Raw genomic sequence first — 19590 nt, forward strand, 5'->3', positions numbered from 1 at the left:
AACCACTTAACGAGCTTTCTCACGAGTTAATCAGCTCAATTTTGTTGGCTTGAGTAACAAGCTCGAACAAATTTCTATAGCGTGCTCATGCACTAGGGGCACAAGTGCAACCCAAACCAGTTCAATAATCACTTTTAATCATAAGAACAATTACTTTTAAAAAATCATTTTTTCTTAGAACCCATGATCACGAGGTCAATAACACTGGATTTAATAATCCAGCCTGTGATGGTCCCATAATTATGATCTATGAAAATCTGATGAAAAGAATGAAAAAATCATTTTCCCATCAAACTCGAAATACATAGCAATAAATATGCAGTACCAATTTGTACAAGACATTTTTTCTTACTTTATAAAGGCGATAAGTAATACTACTCCGTTTCCTATTTCCTCTCATGGTGACTCAATCCCCCGATCTATTACGTGGAGATGCGTCTTACCAACTGAAATGCATTTCATCGTCACGACATGGCAGGGAGGAATTAACACATTTAAAAAATTGAGTTGCACCTGCTATTCATGTAAGGTCTAACATCGATATCATTCCCCAACACGAGACCAACCGTGCCCTAATCTCAACGTGAGATACTGAGTTCAATTCTTACAAGTAGGTGATATTCTAAACCATATTAACCATCATCATAATTAAATCAACAAGTTTCATGCATAAGTCATATCCAACTTTTCCTAACAAGTCAGTATACTGTTACTCCTTAAGCAAAAGACAACTTCAAAGAAGGGCAACCAGAATACGTAGGCCATTCAGCAAGAAGAAGGAATTCAAAGAAGCAACATCAAGTGCTATATTTTTCAAGCTCATGGGCATTTACTCGTTTCCCTCGTGAGTCTGCTATGACGTGTCATATTGAGAGCCGAAAACCATATGGTTCATTTCAAGAACAAATACACTCATGTAACAATCCGAGAGATAATGCAAACAAGGAAAATTCCTACACTAACTAACAATATAGCAGAATTTTGATGATATTCTCTTCCAATTGCTAATGAGTAAAACCAAAGAATACAGAAGTTGCAGGGCAAGGTATTAGACTAATAGGTTAGCCATCAACCTATTGAAAAGTTCGATTATATATACCTCAACACTTAAATACAACAGAAGTTACTAAGGTATGGGTAAATAAGCACGGTAGTGATGTATTTCATGATCATTCTAAAAGCACTCTCTAACTGATAACAAGTTTCTATAAAGAAAGCCCAAAAGTGTAAGGTTTCAGACATTAAGTTGGCTTTTTAGCAATTGTGTGTGAGATCAACCATGGTCCTTTTGGTAACTAACTCATTGAGATGCAAACATGGCTGATTTCTGATAATTTACTTAAGTCCTGCCAATTCACGAAAACATTTTTTGAAAAACGAAAAAAATAAAAGAATAGTAAAGAATGAATGATCTTATTCTTCATTATTAATGAGAATTTTCAGATGAGTACATCCTTAACACACTTTGCTGGGTCCGGAAATAGCTTGTGACTGACGGGCATTATACCCTTATTGGACCACCGTTTAATAAGGGCCACTTCAAGCAGCCTCACCTGTGTAGATCCTTTCGTCAACAAATTTCACAATATAAAGATTTTGAAAAGGATTACATGACAAAGTAGAAAATAAGAGTGAAAAACAGATAATATACCAAAATTCAATTTCTTTTTACTTTGACAATGTACAACTGTACAAGAGTGAAATAAGTGAAGTTATGATAGATAAACATCCACCTGTCCTTGAGGCTTAAGTTACAAGCAGTTTACCCATCCTTAATGTTATGCAATCCACACAATGACTTTACGGATACTAGTTTTATATCCTTTAAGCGGTCAAATAGAACCTCAGCAATCATGCCCCAGGGGGCCAAAATTTTGTAGACTGGCCAAGTAAGGAAAATGAGGCCATAGGCATTTCACCTTCAGGGATGATATAGTTAGTTAACATGCAATCTGCTGCCAAAAAGTTACGAAAACCACAGCCATCATGCCTCCACTAACATATTGTCAGCTTTCAGCGACAACAAAGATTTGGTTTTAGCAGGATTACGGTAAAGACTTATTTGCCGTTGTGTTGCTACTTATAAGCACCAGACGATACTAGTCTACATCAAGATGTTTAAGCAGCCTTCAATATTACTCTTTTCTCTGTTTATGAAGTTGAAATTATACTGCAATTTCAACTTGAATGACAAACAGCACATGTACGCAACATTATAAGTTACAAAACAATCCGCAACCACTAACAGTTCCATGACAATTCAGTATACGCAAAAACTTCTCCGCCATTCCCAAAAGAGAAGTTACTAGTAAGATTCATATCCAAAGTTAAGTATTGACTAAATTTCAAATCGCAATCAATCAAAGTTCTTAGGAAGCGCGGAGATGAAAATAATTTGAAGTGACCAACCTGCTTCACAATCAAAGGCTCCTTTTCATGACTAAGCGGTTCACTTAGTATTGTGAAAAAACCATTTCTGTTACCATAAACAATATCCGTGAAAGGCCGATCACCAACCTAGCATATGCACAGCCAACATAGTATAATCAACAGTCCAAAATTATCAAGCTAAGCATATGAGAAATATCATGATAGAGAAGAAAAAACAATTACAAGACGGGGTCTCACCATAATAAGTCTCGAAGATTCACAACCAAAGTTACTTTCGATTTCTTCAGCTGTTCCTGCAGGCTTCTTCAGCTCTACAATAATTTGAACAAACGAAAGCAACAAACTCACTAAGTGGTCCAACATTTTTTCCACATCAATTAATGCTAAACCTAATTAATACACACAGTTATAAAGTTTGAGATTTGGAGAGTGGAATGAGAAAACATACTGTGCCTTATGACTTTGATGCCGATTGCATCCTCGAGAGCTCTTGCCTTTCTACCATCAGGGTCATACTCAGACAACCCTAAAACAACAAACCACACACTTAATCAAGCAAACAAAAACCAAAATTAGCTCAAATAAACGAAATCTAACCAAAAATTACCCGCAGAGTTGCTGAACACAGCGATATTCGATCCGAACAAGGATTTACACTGCTCAATCGTAGGCGCAAGAGGCGCCCACAAGCTCAAAGAGTAAGGAACAGTGATAGTGTTATCCTTATCAAAAACCACACCTTGGAAACCCCTCTTTTTGAGCTCAACCCAATCAATGTACCGGATATCCGGCACGGCGACATGTGGAATCGACAACTGCTTGTCTTTCGAGAAAATCCCAACGGAGCAAGCGATGCCTTCGAAATTAATCCGCTGCCCTAACGCGGCTTTGAAATCAGCCCACCCCATGCTCGACGAAATGCCTGAAGAAGTATCCGCCTCAAATCCCCGCTCCTCCTCGAAATTAGGTTCCTGATCTTCGATGGAAGAGTGGAATCCGTGCGGGAACTCGCTGTTTTCTCGATTGTTAAACTTGTGCTTGCTCTCTTGCTCCTTGCAGCAACTATGCGTGGAGGTGAGTGCGACGAGGTTGTGATTCGTGAATTGGGAATTCCGAGGCCTGGAGTTGATGGTGATGCTGGTGGGAATCCGAGGGTGGGAGAGGTTATTGGGAACGGGAGAGTAGCAGCAGCAAGTGTGCCATGAAGAGGGGATTGAAGTGGATTGCATAATTAAATAATTGACATGAGATTTGTGTGTGGAAAAGTTCGGCAATGGTGGAAATTGCAAAGCTTGAATATGGGAAGTGGAGAAGAAGGCTAGAAAGAATCCAAAGGAATTTTTCCAAGTCCATTGGGCCTTCTGATATCTCAGTTTGAGGCTTTCATTTTCTTGGCCATATCTTCTAAAAGGACACATGTATATTCTTTTTATTTTATTTTTATTTCCAAATTTTAATTTAAAACACCTTCAAATTGATGGTGATGGAATGGTAAATTGAGGGATTTAATACGGAGCATATTGGCGATCAAATTCACGATTCAAAATAGGTTAATTAGTGATTACAGGTTAAAACCGTATAGTTCAAACTTCAAAGCTAGGCCATGTTTATTGTGAATTATATTAATAAATACGAATTATTCACAACTGGGCTATATTAATATGAAAAATGTTTTGGAGACATAATGTCTAAGACATAATGAGGTTAAAGTAGTCATTTTAGATTGTTTTATAATTTTTTTTAAATAAATGTTTTGTGCATATACCATACTACCCTTGTGCATATAAAAACATTAAATTGTTCATTAATATACTTAATTAAGGACATTGCTCTAATTATGCGTATTCAATTATTTTCTTTACATACAGCCTTTATATTTATGATTGACAATCTTTTTTTTATCTCATATTTCTATTCATTTATTTAAAGACACATATTTAAAGTTTTAAAATAGTTTTTTATCTCATATTTCTATTCATTTATTTAAAGACACATATTTAAAGTTTTAAAATAGTGTAATTTCATTGATTCTATATATTAATACTTGTTGAGTTTGTGGTTTTGATTTTAAAATTTTCATAATATTAATTTTTTTACATTCAAAAATTTTAATTTCTTTAAAATTCTTAATAAGAATTTCATAATACTAATTGAGTTTATGATTTTCATTATAAGAATTTCAATATTTTATTTTAGTTTCCAAATTTTCAAACTTTAATATCTTTTTAAGAACGTAAGTCGAACCTCAATAAAAAAAATTAGTTAATTACATATTTTTAACTCATTCATTTAATATTTTAAATCTGTATAGTTAATGCTTAGTAGTACTTTTTTTCTAAAGCATTCACCCTATCATGAAATAAATTAGTAGTAGAGTACTTTCAAATATACTACTTTATTAATTTGTTGCATATGGTGGATTGAGTTAATGAGGTCTAATTTTTATAAAGAAAATGAGAAAATTTTAACTGCATAAGTTTTTAATTTATCATGAAATAAATTAAAATATTAAATAAATAAATAATTGAATTGATATTTTTTTGTCAAAAATATTAAGTCATTAATACTCATATAATTTCCTCTTGGAGATATCGCTAATCACATCAAATATGCAACCAATTATCAAAGTGTGGAAGATTTTTAGCTAGTGTTATAAAAAAAGAACTCAATATATATCGCAAATTATGTCCTTAAATAAATATTCTATAAACATCGCTAGTATTAAAAAAATAACTAAAATTAATTTCAATCACTTACAAAACTTGTGACATTTTGAGGATACTTAATTAAATTTCCTAATTTGATGAGTCATAAACTCATAATCATGCGTAGAATAGTAGGAATTTGGACAAGGATAATTGATTTGATGTTAAAATACCATTAGGGTAAATTAGTCATAGTATAAAATGTGTTATGTCAAAATGTACATAAGGGTATTATGGCATAGAGACATTATGTCTCTAAATCACTACTCTATTAATATATAGGTTTTGATCTGGTCTTATTTTAACATAATTAAGAGTATTTATTACAAAAAGAGGTAAATCTAGTCGAAAATGGCATGATTTTGTGAAGAAAATGTGCACATAAGGGCGAGTAGTGACACTCTCCTCAAAGTGGTTGTTAAATGGAACTCTGGGACCTAAGGGTATCCACAATAGGGGCGGCGCGGCTGTGGTGGCGTAGCCACGGCGGTGCCCGCAGCTGATAATTGCACGGCCATTCCGGCGCGGCTTAGCCGATTTCTTTTTTTTATTAATTTCAAAATTTTAATAATTTTTATTATAAATACCCCTCTCATCTTCATTTTCACTCCACACACATCTTCACACCCATTTCACTCTCTATCCACTTTTCACTTTCTAATTTTTCTCTCTCTAAAAATGCACGGTAGTGACGAAGATTCACCCGGCACCGAAGAATCGAGATATGGCAATTATCCTCCTTCCCAGCCGTGGAGATCGAGTCCAACTCCCCCTCCAACTCAGCCGTGGAGATCGAGTCCCACACCCCCTCCCATTTCAGTCGTGGTCACCGACATCCCCGCCGTGGCAACAGACCCAATATCGGGGTCAGTCCTCTTTTTAGAGGAATTTGGGTCGATCGGCGTTCGGAGATTACAGACCCAACATGGACGCGGTCAACCATCCGCAACCGGATACCCCTTCTCACTCTTTCCAACCCAGCCAATCTCCTCTGTCTGATGCAGATAGATTCACACTGGAGCAGATGATGGGTTTGCTGAGTCCGAGCTTACCGGATACTCCTCCAGCACGCGTGGATACGCCGGTTCCGACGAGAGTCGGCGGGAAAGGCGGGGCGGGTGGAAGCGGCGGCGACGGTGGAGGGGAGGAGGCGGCAACGGCAGCTAAGCGACAGGGTCGGCGATCGTCGGTCCACACACTACATCAAAGTGGAGTCCATTGTTGTGGCGAGGGCCTGGGATGCCGTCACATCGGACCCCATAGTTGGCACCGATCAGACCGAGATAAGCTTTTGGAAGCGCGTTCTGTTGGTCTACAACGAGTTCAAGCCGAAAGGCGCCAAACCGCTTGACGTGGAACAGATCCTCAAAAGGTTTGGGGGGATTCTGAGAGCCACCAAGAGGTTCGCGGGCATATACCAGAAAAACCTGCTCACTGCTGAGAGTGGCCGCAACGAAGTTGACGTGAAGGATATGTCTATGTCCCAATTCAACACTAAAGGATTTCCTAAGTTCACCTGCTGGGAGGAGTATCTCGTTCTCGAGAACTGCCCGAAATTCAAGGCCATCTGTGCGGAGGAGCGGGATGCTCCTGGGGCGAAGCGAACTAGACACAACAGAGCTGGGAACTAGAGCAGCGCCAGCAGCTCACGATCAATCGGCCTCAACGATGCCCAAACGGAGGAGCCCTCCGCTACACACACTAGGCACCCACGCCCTCCGGGGCAACAGGCCACTATCCGAAACGCTAGAGTGGCTGCAGGTTCCTCCCGCTTCTCGTTGGCGGCGTCTGGATCGCGCATCTCACAGCCCGCTTCTGGATCGCACTCCGTGGGCACTAGTCCCCACTCGATCTTGAACAGGAACCTGGATGTGCAGTTGATGAAGCAACTGCAAGAGAACTGTCGTTTCTACGAGTCCGCAATCGACCCGGTCACCAAGGCGATTTACTACGAGCTCATGTGTAAGATCAGGGAGCAGCTGGGGTAGTCTGGTGCGGCGGCGGCGGGGCGACGGAGGTGGAAGCGGTGGAGAAGAGACGGCGGAGTCGGCGGATTCCGACTCCGCCACCGAGTAGACAGTGGCAGTGTTTTTATTTGTTTTTTTAAAATGTTCGTTGTATAATTTTCCCGTATCCATAATACAACGAATATTTGGTCCCAATACTTTTTTTAAATTTTATTATTATCTCGTTTTCTAATTATTTACAGTCCGATAATTTTAATTATAATTGAATTAAAATATACAAAAATAAAATAAAGTGAATTGTGGCCAAAAAAAGTGTCCACTATTGTTGTGGAAACTTTTTTTTTGTGGTTGTAGACAAATCAGAAATAACTGAGGACAAAAAAATAGCTTGTCCAGGGAAGTGTCCTCCCTATTGTGGATACTCTAAGAGTGTCCATAATAAGGTGGACACTTTAGGTGGATAAGCCACTTTTTTTTGTCCACAACCACTTTTTGTCCACAACCACTTTTTTCCACAACAATAATGGACACTTTTTGGCCACATTTCATATAATTTTATTAATTGTTTGTATATTTTAATTCAATTAGAATTAAAATTATTAAAAATTAAAAACTAAATTTTTCGTTGTATTTAAATGAAGGAGAAAATTATACAACGAAAATTTTCACTATGGAAAATCACACACGTTCTTCACGCTGCGCCTCCTCCCCTACGTGCCTAGACCTCTTCAATCAAATTGGCTTGGACTTGGCGACATTCTGAAACGCCGGCGGAAAATCTCTGGCGGATAACGGGGTTATCGTCAAAGTAGTCTGCCATCAGCCGCTGATGCGCTCCGGCGTGGTCTCGTGGGATTGTCCGCCGATGATGAATCGGCGGAGGGACCGCCGCGTCCTCGTCGGCTTCCCACTGCATCTTTTGAACCAGAGAATCTCATGCTTCATTCCACAAATCATCCATTTTTTTGAAGTGGAATGGATAAAATTAGAGAGAGAAAGTTGGAATAGAGAGTTGGAATTGTGTGAAAATAATGAGGGGAATGGGTTGTATTTATAAGCAAAAAATAAAAAAAAAAATCGGTCAGAGCCGAGGCGCACCTAGCTCTGCAATAAGCAGCCGCGGCCCCACCCCCGCCCCGTCCACGCCGAGTAATCGGCTGTGGCATTTCCAAGCCCACCCGCCCCGCCCCGCCCCCCTCTGTCCATCGCAATAGGGAGCCGCGGCGCCGCCGCAGAGCCGGTGGCCGTCGGGGCTCCCCTATTGTGGTCACTCTAATGCTTCTTGTGCTATGAAAATGCAAACCGCACGACACTTTTTAATTATAATTGTAACATACTACATATATAATACTCCCTCCGTCCCATAGTAGATGTCACACTTTCCTTTTTAGTTTGTTTCACATAAGATGTCACATTTCCTCTTTTGAAAAAAGTTTCATCTCACATTAATTATAAAATTATATTTTCTCTCATCACTTAACATCCAAAATAACATCTCCTAAAATCTCATGTCATTTCTTAAGTGTGACATCTACTATGGGACGGAGATAGTGATACGAGCCTTTTTTCTATTAAGTATTAATTAGTTTAGATATATTAGAGATTTGCATATCCTTTCTTATATTTGTTTCTTGTTCCCTAAGCTAGTATTCTAGTATTATAAATAGGAGAGCTTGTTATCATATTTAGGCATCCAATAATTAATGAAATATTTTCTCTCTCAAAGATAACGTGTGTTTTCCAATCCTAATTTTGGATTCCCTCCGCCGATCCTAATTGGACGCCGGAGTATTCTATCAATCGCCGAGTTATCTGCCCGACGGGAGCGACTCCCGCGCACAGAAACTCTGCAATCGTCCGCCGAGCCTATTGGCCGCCGGAAATTTATCTCCACCGCCGAGCGAAACTCGCCGCCGGTGCTTGTTAAGGGAAACGCCCTTAACAACTGGTGCTTTCATTGAGAATTGATAGGATAAACCTCCTATCCGGTTGATCGGAGTCCGTAGATCGGCGATCGATAAATATCTGTCGCGGGCGAGTCTAGCAAGACGGTTTTCTCACTTTGGAGAAGCCAATGAACGATAAAATAATATTGATATTCTTGGTTTATTTCAAATGATTATAATGACTCCTATTTATAATACTAATAACTAACTTAATGAACAAGAAAACAAAGATATGGAAAATATATGCGAATCCCTAAAATATCTAAACAAAATATGAAATATGCTCGTATCAGATAGTATATACATAACCTTCCCATTGGTGGAGGACCACGGACCCGCTCTCCCAATGTGACTTCGCTTCTGAGAATGGTGTTGTCGCAATGTGGAAGTAACATCCTTATTCCTTCATAGTCTGACAGTAAAGTTAGTCAATCTTCGATCTTATCTAATCAGACATTAAAGTTTATTTATATGGAGATGTAGCACTTTTATTATGTTACTTGTAAACTAGGTTATAAAAAAAATTGCGGATTGGAAGTGCTAAATCTCCATATGAGTAAACTAGTTTAATCAGACACTGCCTTATCGGTTCAGTCCGGTTTTTAAAACATTGGAGGGAAGCATATTCCATAAAAAAATAAATTGTTATGAGTGTATTTTATGTATTAAATGTACTGTGTACATAAGAAAAAGTCACAACTGAATAATTTGTTTGTTAATGCTTTGGGGGTCCAATCATGTCCAGCTGCCTAGTCTCTTAGCAAATTGCATTTTCTATCCATTTTATTAGTACATTTTCAATTTTGCAACAGAAATCAAATTTGGTTTACGCACGATCGAACATTTATACCAGTCCTTTTATTTCCTTAATATGCTTATAAACATATATTTATAAAAGATATTACAAATAAAAATCTTTTAATGAAAAAGATCGCAATTGCAATGAATTTAATTTAAGATCAATATTTTCGTGTTGAAGCTCGATTATATTTACATTGATTGAATTTCGAGTTCGAATGAACTACAATAGCAATAATATTTATTATGATCAGTTATCGAATTCATCCTGACCTTTAATCATTCTATCAAATTATCAAACTTTTGAAATTTGTCATTTTTATCCTTAACATTTGTTAATAATAATGTTAGTTTAATCCCAACTTTTTAACTTATCGATTTTCTTATAATTTTTCAGTTTTTATCTATTAACAAGTATTTCAAATAATTATTTCTAAAATATAAAAATAAAAAAATAAAATATCAAAATTTTAATATACTATTGTACAACTTATTTTGGAGAAAAATAATATTTCATCTTCTGACAAGTTATGATACAATTCCATTTCCACCATTGTAGTGAATTTGATACAAGTTGAAATATTGTAATATAAGTAAAATTGGAATTATTAAAGGTGGGGATAAAATTGATAAATTTCAAAAGTTGAATAAATTTGATAAAACCACTAAAGTGATGACGCATTAAATAGCTAATTCTTTTTATTAACAATGTCGGATATAAACAAATAAATAAAACTCAAGTTAATGTATAACTTGATTCATTTTGAATTGTCAAAAGTCAAAAGCCACCTATAAATCCTATGCATTTTATAATTAGATGCATCTTTAAGACTATAAATAACACGGTATTCTAATTTTGTTAGTTGAATGTGAGTTATCATTAGTTCATTAATTTCTCTTCAATCCTATATTTTTATAGCTGATTTGTGAATTTATTTTAATTTTTTTATTTGATGTGGTACACAAGGTTGCGTTACGAAAATAAAAAACAGGAGTATAAACAATAGCAAAAATATCAAATCAACATAACCACAAGATATGTAACATAGCAATGCAAGAAACATCCAGAGCCTTTGTCCTAGCGGTAAGAAGCTTAGACATTATTGTATAAGGCGCCGAGCTTGAGCTTAAAAGTCCTTTTAATAAAATAAGGTGGGTCAGATCACACAAAAAAATTTATTTATATACCTAATAACAAGTTAAACTAGGATAAATATTACTATTATCCTAAGGAAATATAGCTACCGGACAATAAAAAGTTTCATAAAATGGGCCTAAACCTATTAATGCCTAAATTGCATAACGAAAATTAAATACCTATTTGTCAAGTTTGTTGAAATTATCATATCCTCGATCGTTAGTTCGCTACATCCAATAAGAAAAAAAAATAATGTAAATAAATGAAATTACGCGGTGAAGGTCGCTTAGAAAACGACTACATAACTCCAATTAGACTCTATTTAAAATAAAATAAAAAAGAAGGCTACATTCATGGCATTTTTTTAAATAAAATAAAAAAGAAGACTACACATACTGTCAATCAAACACAAATATATTTGATCATTTCTTATCATATGCTAATAAATTCGATCATCCTTTATTATCGCATAAATTTTATTCAGACAATTTTTTTCCAGCTGTCTGCAGTTGTTATCATAAGATATACGTCGTTGATCACTACTTCAAAGAATGTCAACTATATGCCAACATTTTCCTCCATCTATATATGTGTTACACCAATCCCAATTAAATACCACAGTCACAATCACAAGAAGAAAAGCAAAAAAAAATAGAAAAAGAAACGGAAGAGAATAATTCATTCCATGGATTCTTCTATTATGGCTACAAAATATCTCTATGTTTTAGTAGCCACCGCATTCCTCCTCGTCTCCGCCGCGTCGGCCGGGAATTTCAACCAAGACGTCAGCGTAACGTTTGGCGGGCCCCGTACTCGGATATTCAACGGCGGCCAGCTTCTCACGCTCTCGCTCGACAACATCACCGGCTGTGGCTTCGAGTCCAAAAAACAATACTTATTCGCTAGGTTCGACGTGCAGCTCAAGCTCATCCCGGGAGACTCGGCTGGCACCGTCACCACGTTCTACGTACGAGAAAAAAATTACGCGCATTTAAACGCTCTTGGTATTATAAAATAATATTTCAATCTCGTATTTCACTGCAGTTGTCGTCCCTTGGCGCGAATCACGACGAGATCGATTTCGAGTTCTTGGGAAACGCGTCAGGGCAGCCGTACACCATCCACACCAATGTTTACACACAAGGGGTGGGCAATAGGGAGCAACAATTCCGCCCTTGGTACGACCCAACTAATGCGTTCCACACATACACTATTCTGTGGAACCCACAACGCATAATGTAAGTCTATGTTACACATTAGTTTGTTTACAAATACTCCCTCCGTCCCCTAATAGGAATCGCTCTTTGACCGGGCACGAGTTTTAAGAAATGTAGAGAAAAGTTGGTTGAAAAAGTTAGTGGAATGTGAGACCCATATTTTTATATTGGTTTTATAATAAAATGTGAGTGAAGTGAGTTAGTGGAATGTAGGAGCTACTACCATTTATGATAAAAATGAAGAGTTACTCTTAATGGGAGACGGCCCAAAATGGAAATTAGCTACTCTTGTTCGGGAACGGAGGGAGTAATAAACTAGCTAACCTGATGATGATGATGTCATTCTATACACGCGTAAGTCGTGTTTCACATTGATTTATTTAGTAATAATAAACTAACCTGATGATGATGATGTCATTTTATATACGCGGCTGGCTGGCTCTGTGCAGTTTCATGGTAGACAATATGCCAATTAGAGTTTTCAACAACTACGCGGCACGTGGGGTTCCGTTCCCGACAAGCCAGCCGATGAGGTTGTACGCCAGCCTTTGGAACGCGGACGACTGGGCGACACAGGGCGGCAGGGTGAAGACGGATTGGACCAAGGCGCCCTTCACGGCCTCGTACCAGAACTACAACGCGGTCGGGTGTGTGGTCGGCCCGTCTGGCAATTCGTGCAATGGGAACTTGAACGGGCAGCCATGGCAGACGCAGGGGCTTGATGCGAATGGGAGGAACCGAATTCGATGGATCCAAGAGAAGTATATGATCTATAACTATTGCTCCGATGTTAAAAGGTTTCCTCAAGGGCGTCCCAGGGAATGCAGGTTGCCGAGGTTTTAGATTGGAATGATCGAGTTTTGTTGTTGTTGTTATTGATTGATATTTTTGGTTTCAATGTTGTTTTATTCAAAAGCTCAATTGGACTTGTAATGTTGTTTCAATAATAATATATGATGCATTTAATTTATAAAAGTTGAGTTTACTTGATTTAAAGAAATAGTCTAGGATTAGTTCTGCATTGATACTCTAACTGTAGCATGATCTAAGTAATTATTATCTTGTTAATTTCGGATTACTGAAACAAATTACAACGTACTTAGGGAAGGAGGACTAGAAGTCTAGAACTGCGCTAGCATGGCACGCATCAAGTAATTAGTTGCCAAATATATATAATCTATAGAAAATTGTCACTTAAATTATACGATATATTATTTGATTGAGTTTTGATCAAATTCATATATTTGTGAATTAAACAGTAACTTTATTATAGTTCGTAATAGTCCATATAATGATTTTTTTTTTCTGAAGTTGGTGGTGGCGTGGAAGTCAAACCAAAACTACATATAAGTCTTGATTAAAATCGCACATATCTTGCACACCGATAATTTTACGTGCAACGTAGTCAACTGGACATCGCTCTGATACAAGTGTAAGGGTTGGACGATGGACATCTGAACTCCGTATTTGTACATAATATTATCGGATTTGAGTCGAGCTCTTGCAGTTTTGTTTTTGGAACACTCCAAAAAAAAAAGTTAAGAGTATGGATTTTGAAAAACATTTATACTCTATTATTTGCAATTTTTTAATTCACTGATGTCGAATGACTTTGCACCCTAATACAAACTATGATGTGTCGCACCTCATATTGAATTTGAATTTTATACTACTAGAGTATTAGTTAGAAGATAACTGAAATTTATGATTTAAATGATATCTGGTTATAATCTATGTTATGGAGTAATTGGTGTTAGCCTGTTTAGATAGTTACTCCCTCATCTGCCATTAGAAGTTTCATTTTTTAGTGGCACGGATTTTAAGAAATATTAAAGAAAGTGAGTGGAAAAAAAGTTAATAGAATATGGATTTCAATTGTATATATTAGTTTTAAATTAAATGTGAGTAGAATAAGTTAGTACAAGGTGAGACCCTTTTATCATTTATGGTAAAAGTGATCCGGGACTTTTATTCACGGACTGAGGGTGTAATTAAAATCAATTGACGTTAATGCACAGAAGAAATTAGTTTGCATCTGGCAATTTGAATTAATTTCCTCAAAAAGCAAATTTAATTAGTGACTGATTGTGAGAAGTATTGCTACATATCTAGCGCCGACCATGGCCCTATAAACGTGTCACAAAATGGCAAGTGTCTAACTACTAAGGTTTATACTTCAAAAGTCAAATAGCTAAGTTTTTCCTAATCGAATTACTGAACATTAATCTCGTTCTTATTTTAAATGTAGGTTCTCATTTAAACATTTCAATATTTATAAGGTTTAGTGGATTCAAAGTCATGATTATGAATTTTATACTATAAGGTGATGAATAATATCTCCAATCTCTATCATCTAAGGAATAAAAATAGTTCGTAGTCGACATTTAAAATAAAATTATTTCCAAACAAAGAATATTCATTGATTTAGTGGAGGATCACTCGGTGTTTTTGTTTAATGTTCAAAATGTGGGTTGGTGATTCGACAAATTTCACAAATGTCCTTAAAATATCAGGGTCTCTTTCTATCATGTTGGAGGTTTTTAATAAAAAAATACCATAATTATTTAGTACTTATTATTTTATTTTTAGGAATAAATCCTCCTGCAAAAGATTTTTGATTAAATTACAACGTGATAGTTGAAATTACACATTGATTACCCAGTTGACGTGTACTTTTGGTTGATATGTCAATATTCCGATTGTCGGAATTTTTTTTCCTGACATTTTATTACAACAAATGAAATTTTTAGTACTAAATGACATTTTTAAAACGGTGAGATATTTATTTAGTAACACTTAAAACGATATGACAAAATCGACCCATTACTCTACAATTTAGTGTACAGTAATACAAACAACTTTCAATTATACATTTTAGATATTTTACATAAAAAATTAATTTATAAATATTAATTAATTTGAAATAAATTGATGCTAATCATTCTACGACAATTTGTAAAAAAGTTCTGAGTAATATTTTAAATTGATATGCAAATTTAATAAAATATCAGATTTTAATTTCTCATAAATTTTCCATATAATTTATTTTTTATTATTATTGAATAATATTACTAGTAACAAACCTTAATTTTAATTTAATACAATTAAATTTCAAATTTAGGGGCATTATGCAATTTATGTACATTTATCTTTATTCCGCTACTTTTTTTAGTTTACACTTATTAACATAATTGGTAATCCCTCAAAACATAAGTGTAGTAAATTAATACAAAAGAAATTATATTCTTAATATACTTTCAACTAATTGAAATCCCTATTTTAATTTAAAATTTCGTCATATGCTTCATTTCAATATAAAAGTTAAGAAATTATTGCTACACATGTTTCAGAAATCAAATACTATAGTACTCCATATAGTATAATATGGAAGCACATCATGAGACAACAACATATTACAATTCCAAACCTCAAAATCCAAGAAAAGTTGAAGAACATGATACTACAAGGAAAGGCAATTTCAATGGCAGCTAAGTGCTGGTAGCCTCATCAAGAACATGAAAGCATTTCTTCAAGATCCCAACAGCTTTATCCACTTCCTCCATGGATATGATCAACGGCGGCACGATCCTAACCACGTTTCCCTTCCCCGCAGTTAAAACGAGCAGACCAGACTGCTGGCACGCTTCGACCAAGGGGGACGCGGACACATCCAGGTCTATGCCGATGATCAGCCCAAAGCCTCGAACCTCTTTCACATGGGAGTTCCCTCCTATGCTTGAGACTAGTAAATCTTTGAAATACTGACCTTTCTCAGTAACACTGCCCAAGAAGCTCGGATCCGAAATTTTGTCAAGAACGGTGATCGCAGCACTGCAGACGAGAGGGTTGCCTGCAAATGTGCTGCCATGGTCTCCATACTCGATGGCTGCAGCAACCCGTTCGGTCACCAGGGCAGCACCGATGGGTAGACCTCCAGCTAGAGGCTTGGCAAGAGTCATTATATCAGGGTATACATTGTAAGCTTCGTGAGCCCAGAGATAGCCCGTTCGACCCAAGCCACATTGTACCTGAGGTGGATCCACACGTTTGTTATACTAATCCTCAATAGTAAACGCATCCAAATAAGGTCGAGAGCACCATGTATTATTACCTCGTCGAATACAAGAAGGCACCCGGTTTTGTCACAGGCAGTTCGCAAGGATTGCAAGAATTCCTTGGTGGAGCTGTATATACCACCTTCGCCTTGGATTGGCTCCACAAACACTGCGGCAACCTTTCCGCTCTGAATCTTCTCCACTGCTGCTTGAGTATCACCGTATTCTAAGAAAGTGACCCCAGGCATAACAGGTTGGAATGGTGTCCTGTAGTGCTCTTTGCTCGTTAACGCGAGAGCACCCATTGTTCTACCGTGGAAGGAGTTTGAGAAGGCGATGAACTCCATGGGAGGGTCAGTTTTATCTGGATTTGTATGTCGTTGGAACTTTCTTGAAAACTTAATTGCTGCTTCATTTGCCTCAGTTCCGGAGTTGCAGAAAAATACACGATCAGCAAAAGAGCTGGTAACCAGCCGCTTTGCAAGCTCTACCTGCACACATCCACCAATTTGTGCATAAAACGACGAAAACCATACTCCACTAGCAAATAGCAATCAATCATCAGAGTTTATCAATAACACTTTCTAGGTGAGTGATAATTTGATACTATGAGCTAAATGTACACCCATTATGCAGATCTTAATAATAATCAGAACTTTAACGAAATTATATCAATTTTGTAACAAGCATAGTTCCGATTTAACAAAGAGAGACGTGGACATTCTTGACAACATTAAGCTTTCTCATATGAATGACATTATCATCAGATGCTTCCCTGAATGCGAGTCTGAAATCACATACAGCCCTGAAAAACCCATTACCACTTGAGAGTACTTTTTCCAACTAACATTTTAGTGCCACAAAGTAAAGAGTGAGTTAGCATTTAGGGACTATAGCGTACACATTTCTCTCATACAAGAGGAACATTGTATCACTATCAGCTAAAATATTTGCTTCATTCTCAGCACATTCAGAAATGCAGACCAAAAAACCATGATATAAGCTCCAAACTCTGCCAATTCATATCATCTCCAGCAGTATTCAACAGTGCATTCACTTACTTGATGACCAAAAAGACTCTCTCTCTCTCTCTCACACACACACACAAAGTGTGCTTCACTCATCCTAATCAAAATCCAAGTTTTTTTTCAGTACAACAACATAATCCATTAACAGACAAATCAAAATACACATATACGCTAAAAAGGGGAGAAATTTCGGAATAAGGGATCATATTCGCTGACCTTTTAGAATTTAGGATTAATTTCGTTGACCTTTCGGAATATGGGATCGAGGCACACGAATTTTTCAGAACAAGAGTTTTTGCCTTTTTCTTTTTCTTTTGTCTTCTTTTACATATTATTTCCCTTACAAAATTTATGAATTGCCCAAATTACCCCACATAAGATTTAAAACCCCAATTATGTGAATTTGATAATTTTGAAACCCAGTTGATACTTCCACCATATATCCACCGACCACTCAAAACAGAGAATTGCCAAGGACGGAGGTTTTGATCTCATGAGCTGCTAGCTTAACTTGTTCTAATTCATGCATAAGGGTAAAGCATTGCGTATAGATAGTGAAGCAATTATGGGTGTATATTACAGAGAACAAGACAAAATTATCTGTGAATCTGTGATGATGTTCTGCGACTTGTTTTTGAGACGTACTGCACTAACATGTTCAAGATGAATAAGTTGTTGGCAAAGCATATTTTGCAACTTGATCAACATCGCTTGTACATTAGTTTAACTGTTTATAACTGTATTCCTGAACTGCTTGCAGAAGAGACAGTTCAAGCCAAGAAATCTGTTCATAAATTTTGTGGGGTGGTGGATCGGTGGTGGTCTGGTCGAAGTTTCAGAATTGCAGTTTCAAAGCGTTTCAGAATTGCTGTTTCAAATCATATGTGGGGTGGTTTGGTTAATTCATAATTCTTGTGAGGAAAATAATAAGAAAAATAAGAGAAAAAAACAAAAAACCTTTATTCCGAAAAATTCGTGTGTTTCGATCCCATATTCTGAAAGGTCAACAAAATTAATCCTAAATTCTAAAAGGTCAGCGAATATGATCCCAAATTCCGAAACTTCTAGAGTGTAATCAACAGTGCATTCACTTCTTTTTCTTCTTGATGACAAAAAAAAAGACTCTTTCTCTCACTCTCACACGCACTATGTGATACACTCATCCTAATCAAATCAGTACAACAGCAGAATAAAATCAAAATACACAGATACACAAAGGGGGAAAATGAAAATTAAATCAATTACCTGTGGAACAGAGTAGTAAACGTTGCTGACATGCGCAAGCGCCTCAGCTTGCTGCGAGAGGGCGCGAAGCCAATCAGAATCCCCATGGCCCAGGGCATTGACGGCGATCCCTGAGGTGAGGTCCAGATACTCCCGCCCTTCCACATCGCACAATTTACAGCCCTTGCCACTCTCCAGCACCACCGGCGCCCTAGCGTAAGTCCCCACGATGAATTTCTTCTCGTCGGAAATTATTTCCGAGCTCCGCTTGCCCTTGAGCGGCTTAGCCTGGTCGGAATCGGGTGCGCGCGTGTCCACATTGAGGCAGGCGGCGAAGTAATTGGCGGGTCTGGAGGTTAGCGAGCGGTGGGGGGCGGCGTTGTTGAGGGGGAGATGCAGCGACCAGCTCATTTTTTTCAGGTGAAGAGGAAGTGGTGATTGCGCTATTGCTCAATTTGAGGTGAGAATGAACGGTGGTGGCGGCGGCGGCGGAGTTCAATCAATCAAAGAAATGGAATTATACACGTCTCATACGAATTGCAGAAAAATTGAGAAACTAACTAATAAAGTGTCTTTAACAAATTCTCGATTTGTATTTTTTACAAGGGTTTTATTAACAATAAATCTATATGACCAACCAAAAAACTAGTTTATTTTGACTTTATTTATGCATTTAGTTCAAATACAAGGACACATATATACTACATGTAACATGCATAATATTATGATCATATATTCATGATTTGTGTTTAATTTTTTTACTTTTTTGGAACTATAACATATAATTAATGCATATTTTAATTTAAATTTGAAAAATAATAGAGAGATAATTCAAATATAAAAATAAAAAATTGAAAATGAGGCCGAAGACTAATAAATTCTTTTTAACTTATCCACTAACTACATTTATTATTTTAACATATAATTAATACATCAAAATTACTAATATAATCTTATTTTGATGGTACAAAATTTGATTGACATACAACCATGGGTCAATATATAGAATTATTATTTTCAAATATTTTATTATAGTTTAGTTGGAGAATTCGAAAGGGGGTGAATGTGAAACATAGAGGTAGTGTATAATTACTTAACTTTTAATGTTATTATGGTCTGTT

The 19590-nt window shown here is 36.8% G+C and overlaps 3 protein-coding genes across 3 annotated transcripts; 1 reads left to right on the forward strand and 2 right to left on the reverse strand.

The window, feature by feature from the left end:
• Positions 1 to 1394: 1394 nt before the first annotated feature.
• LOC121745368 (phosphatidylglycerophosphate phosphatase 1, chloroplastic/mitochondrial-like) lies at positions 1395 to 3748 on the reverse strand. The gene is made up of 5 exons (XM_042139241.1): positions 2999 to 3748; positions 2840 to 2917; positions 2629 to 2702; positions 2410 to 2517; positions 1395 to 1553 (listed from the first exon to the last, which is right to left on the reverse strand). Exons 1-5 carry the CDS (start codon positions 3618 to 3620, stop codon positions 1440 to 1442), a joined length of 996 nt encoding a protein of 331 aa, XP_041995175.1. The 5' UTR covers positions 3621 to 3748; the 3' UTR covers positions 1395 to 1439.
• Positions 3749 to 11597: 7849 nt separating this feature from the next.
• Positions 11598 to 13005, forward strand: LOC121745278 (xyloglucan endotransglucosylase/hydrolase 2-like). The gene is made up of 3 exons (XM_042139120.1): positions 11598 to 11912; positions 11990 to 12183; positions 12612 to 13005. Exons 1-3 carry the CDS (start codon positions 11631 to 11633, stop codon positions 13003 to 13005), a joined length of 870 nt encoding a protein of 289 aa, XP_041995054.1. The 5' UTR covers positions 11598 to 11630.
• A 2434-nt stretch (positions 13006 to 15439) lies between these two features.
• Positions 15440 to 19045, reverse strand: LOC121745277 (acetylornithine aminotransferase, chloroplastic/mitochondrial-like). The gene is made up of 3 exons (XM_042139119.1): positions 18491 to 19045; positions 16274 to 16708; positions 15440 to 16190 (listed from the first exon to the last, which is right to left on the reverse strand). Exons 1-3 carry the CDS (start codon positions 18878 to 18880, stop codon positions 15651 to 15653), a joined length of 1365 nt encoding a protein of 454 aa, XP_041995053.1. The 5' UTR covers positions 18881 to 19045; the 3' UTR covers positions 15440 to 15650.
• Positions 19046 to 19590: the final 545 nt, after the last annotated feature.

The sequence above is a fragment of the Salvia splendens genome, chromosome 8 (genome assembly GCF_004379255.2).
Source record: "Salvia splendens isolate huo1 chromosome 8, SspV2, whole genome shotgun sequence".
In the NCBI taxonomy this organism is placed as follows: domain Eukaryota; kingdom Viridiplantae; phylum Streptophyta; class Magnoliopsida; order Lamiales; family Lamiaceae; genus Salvia; species Salvia splendens.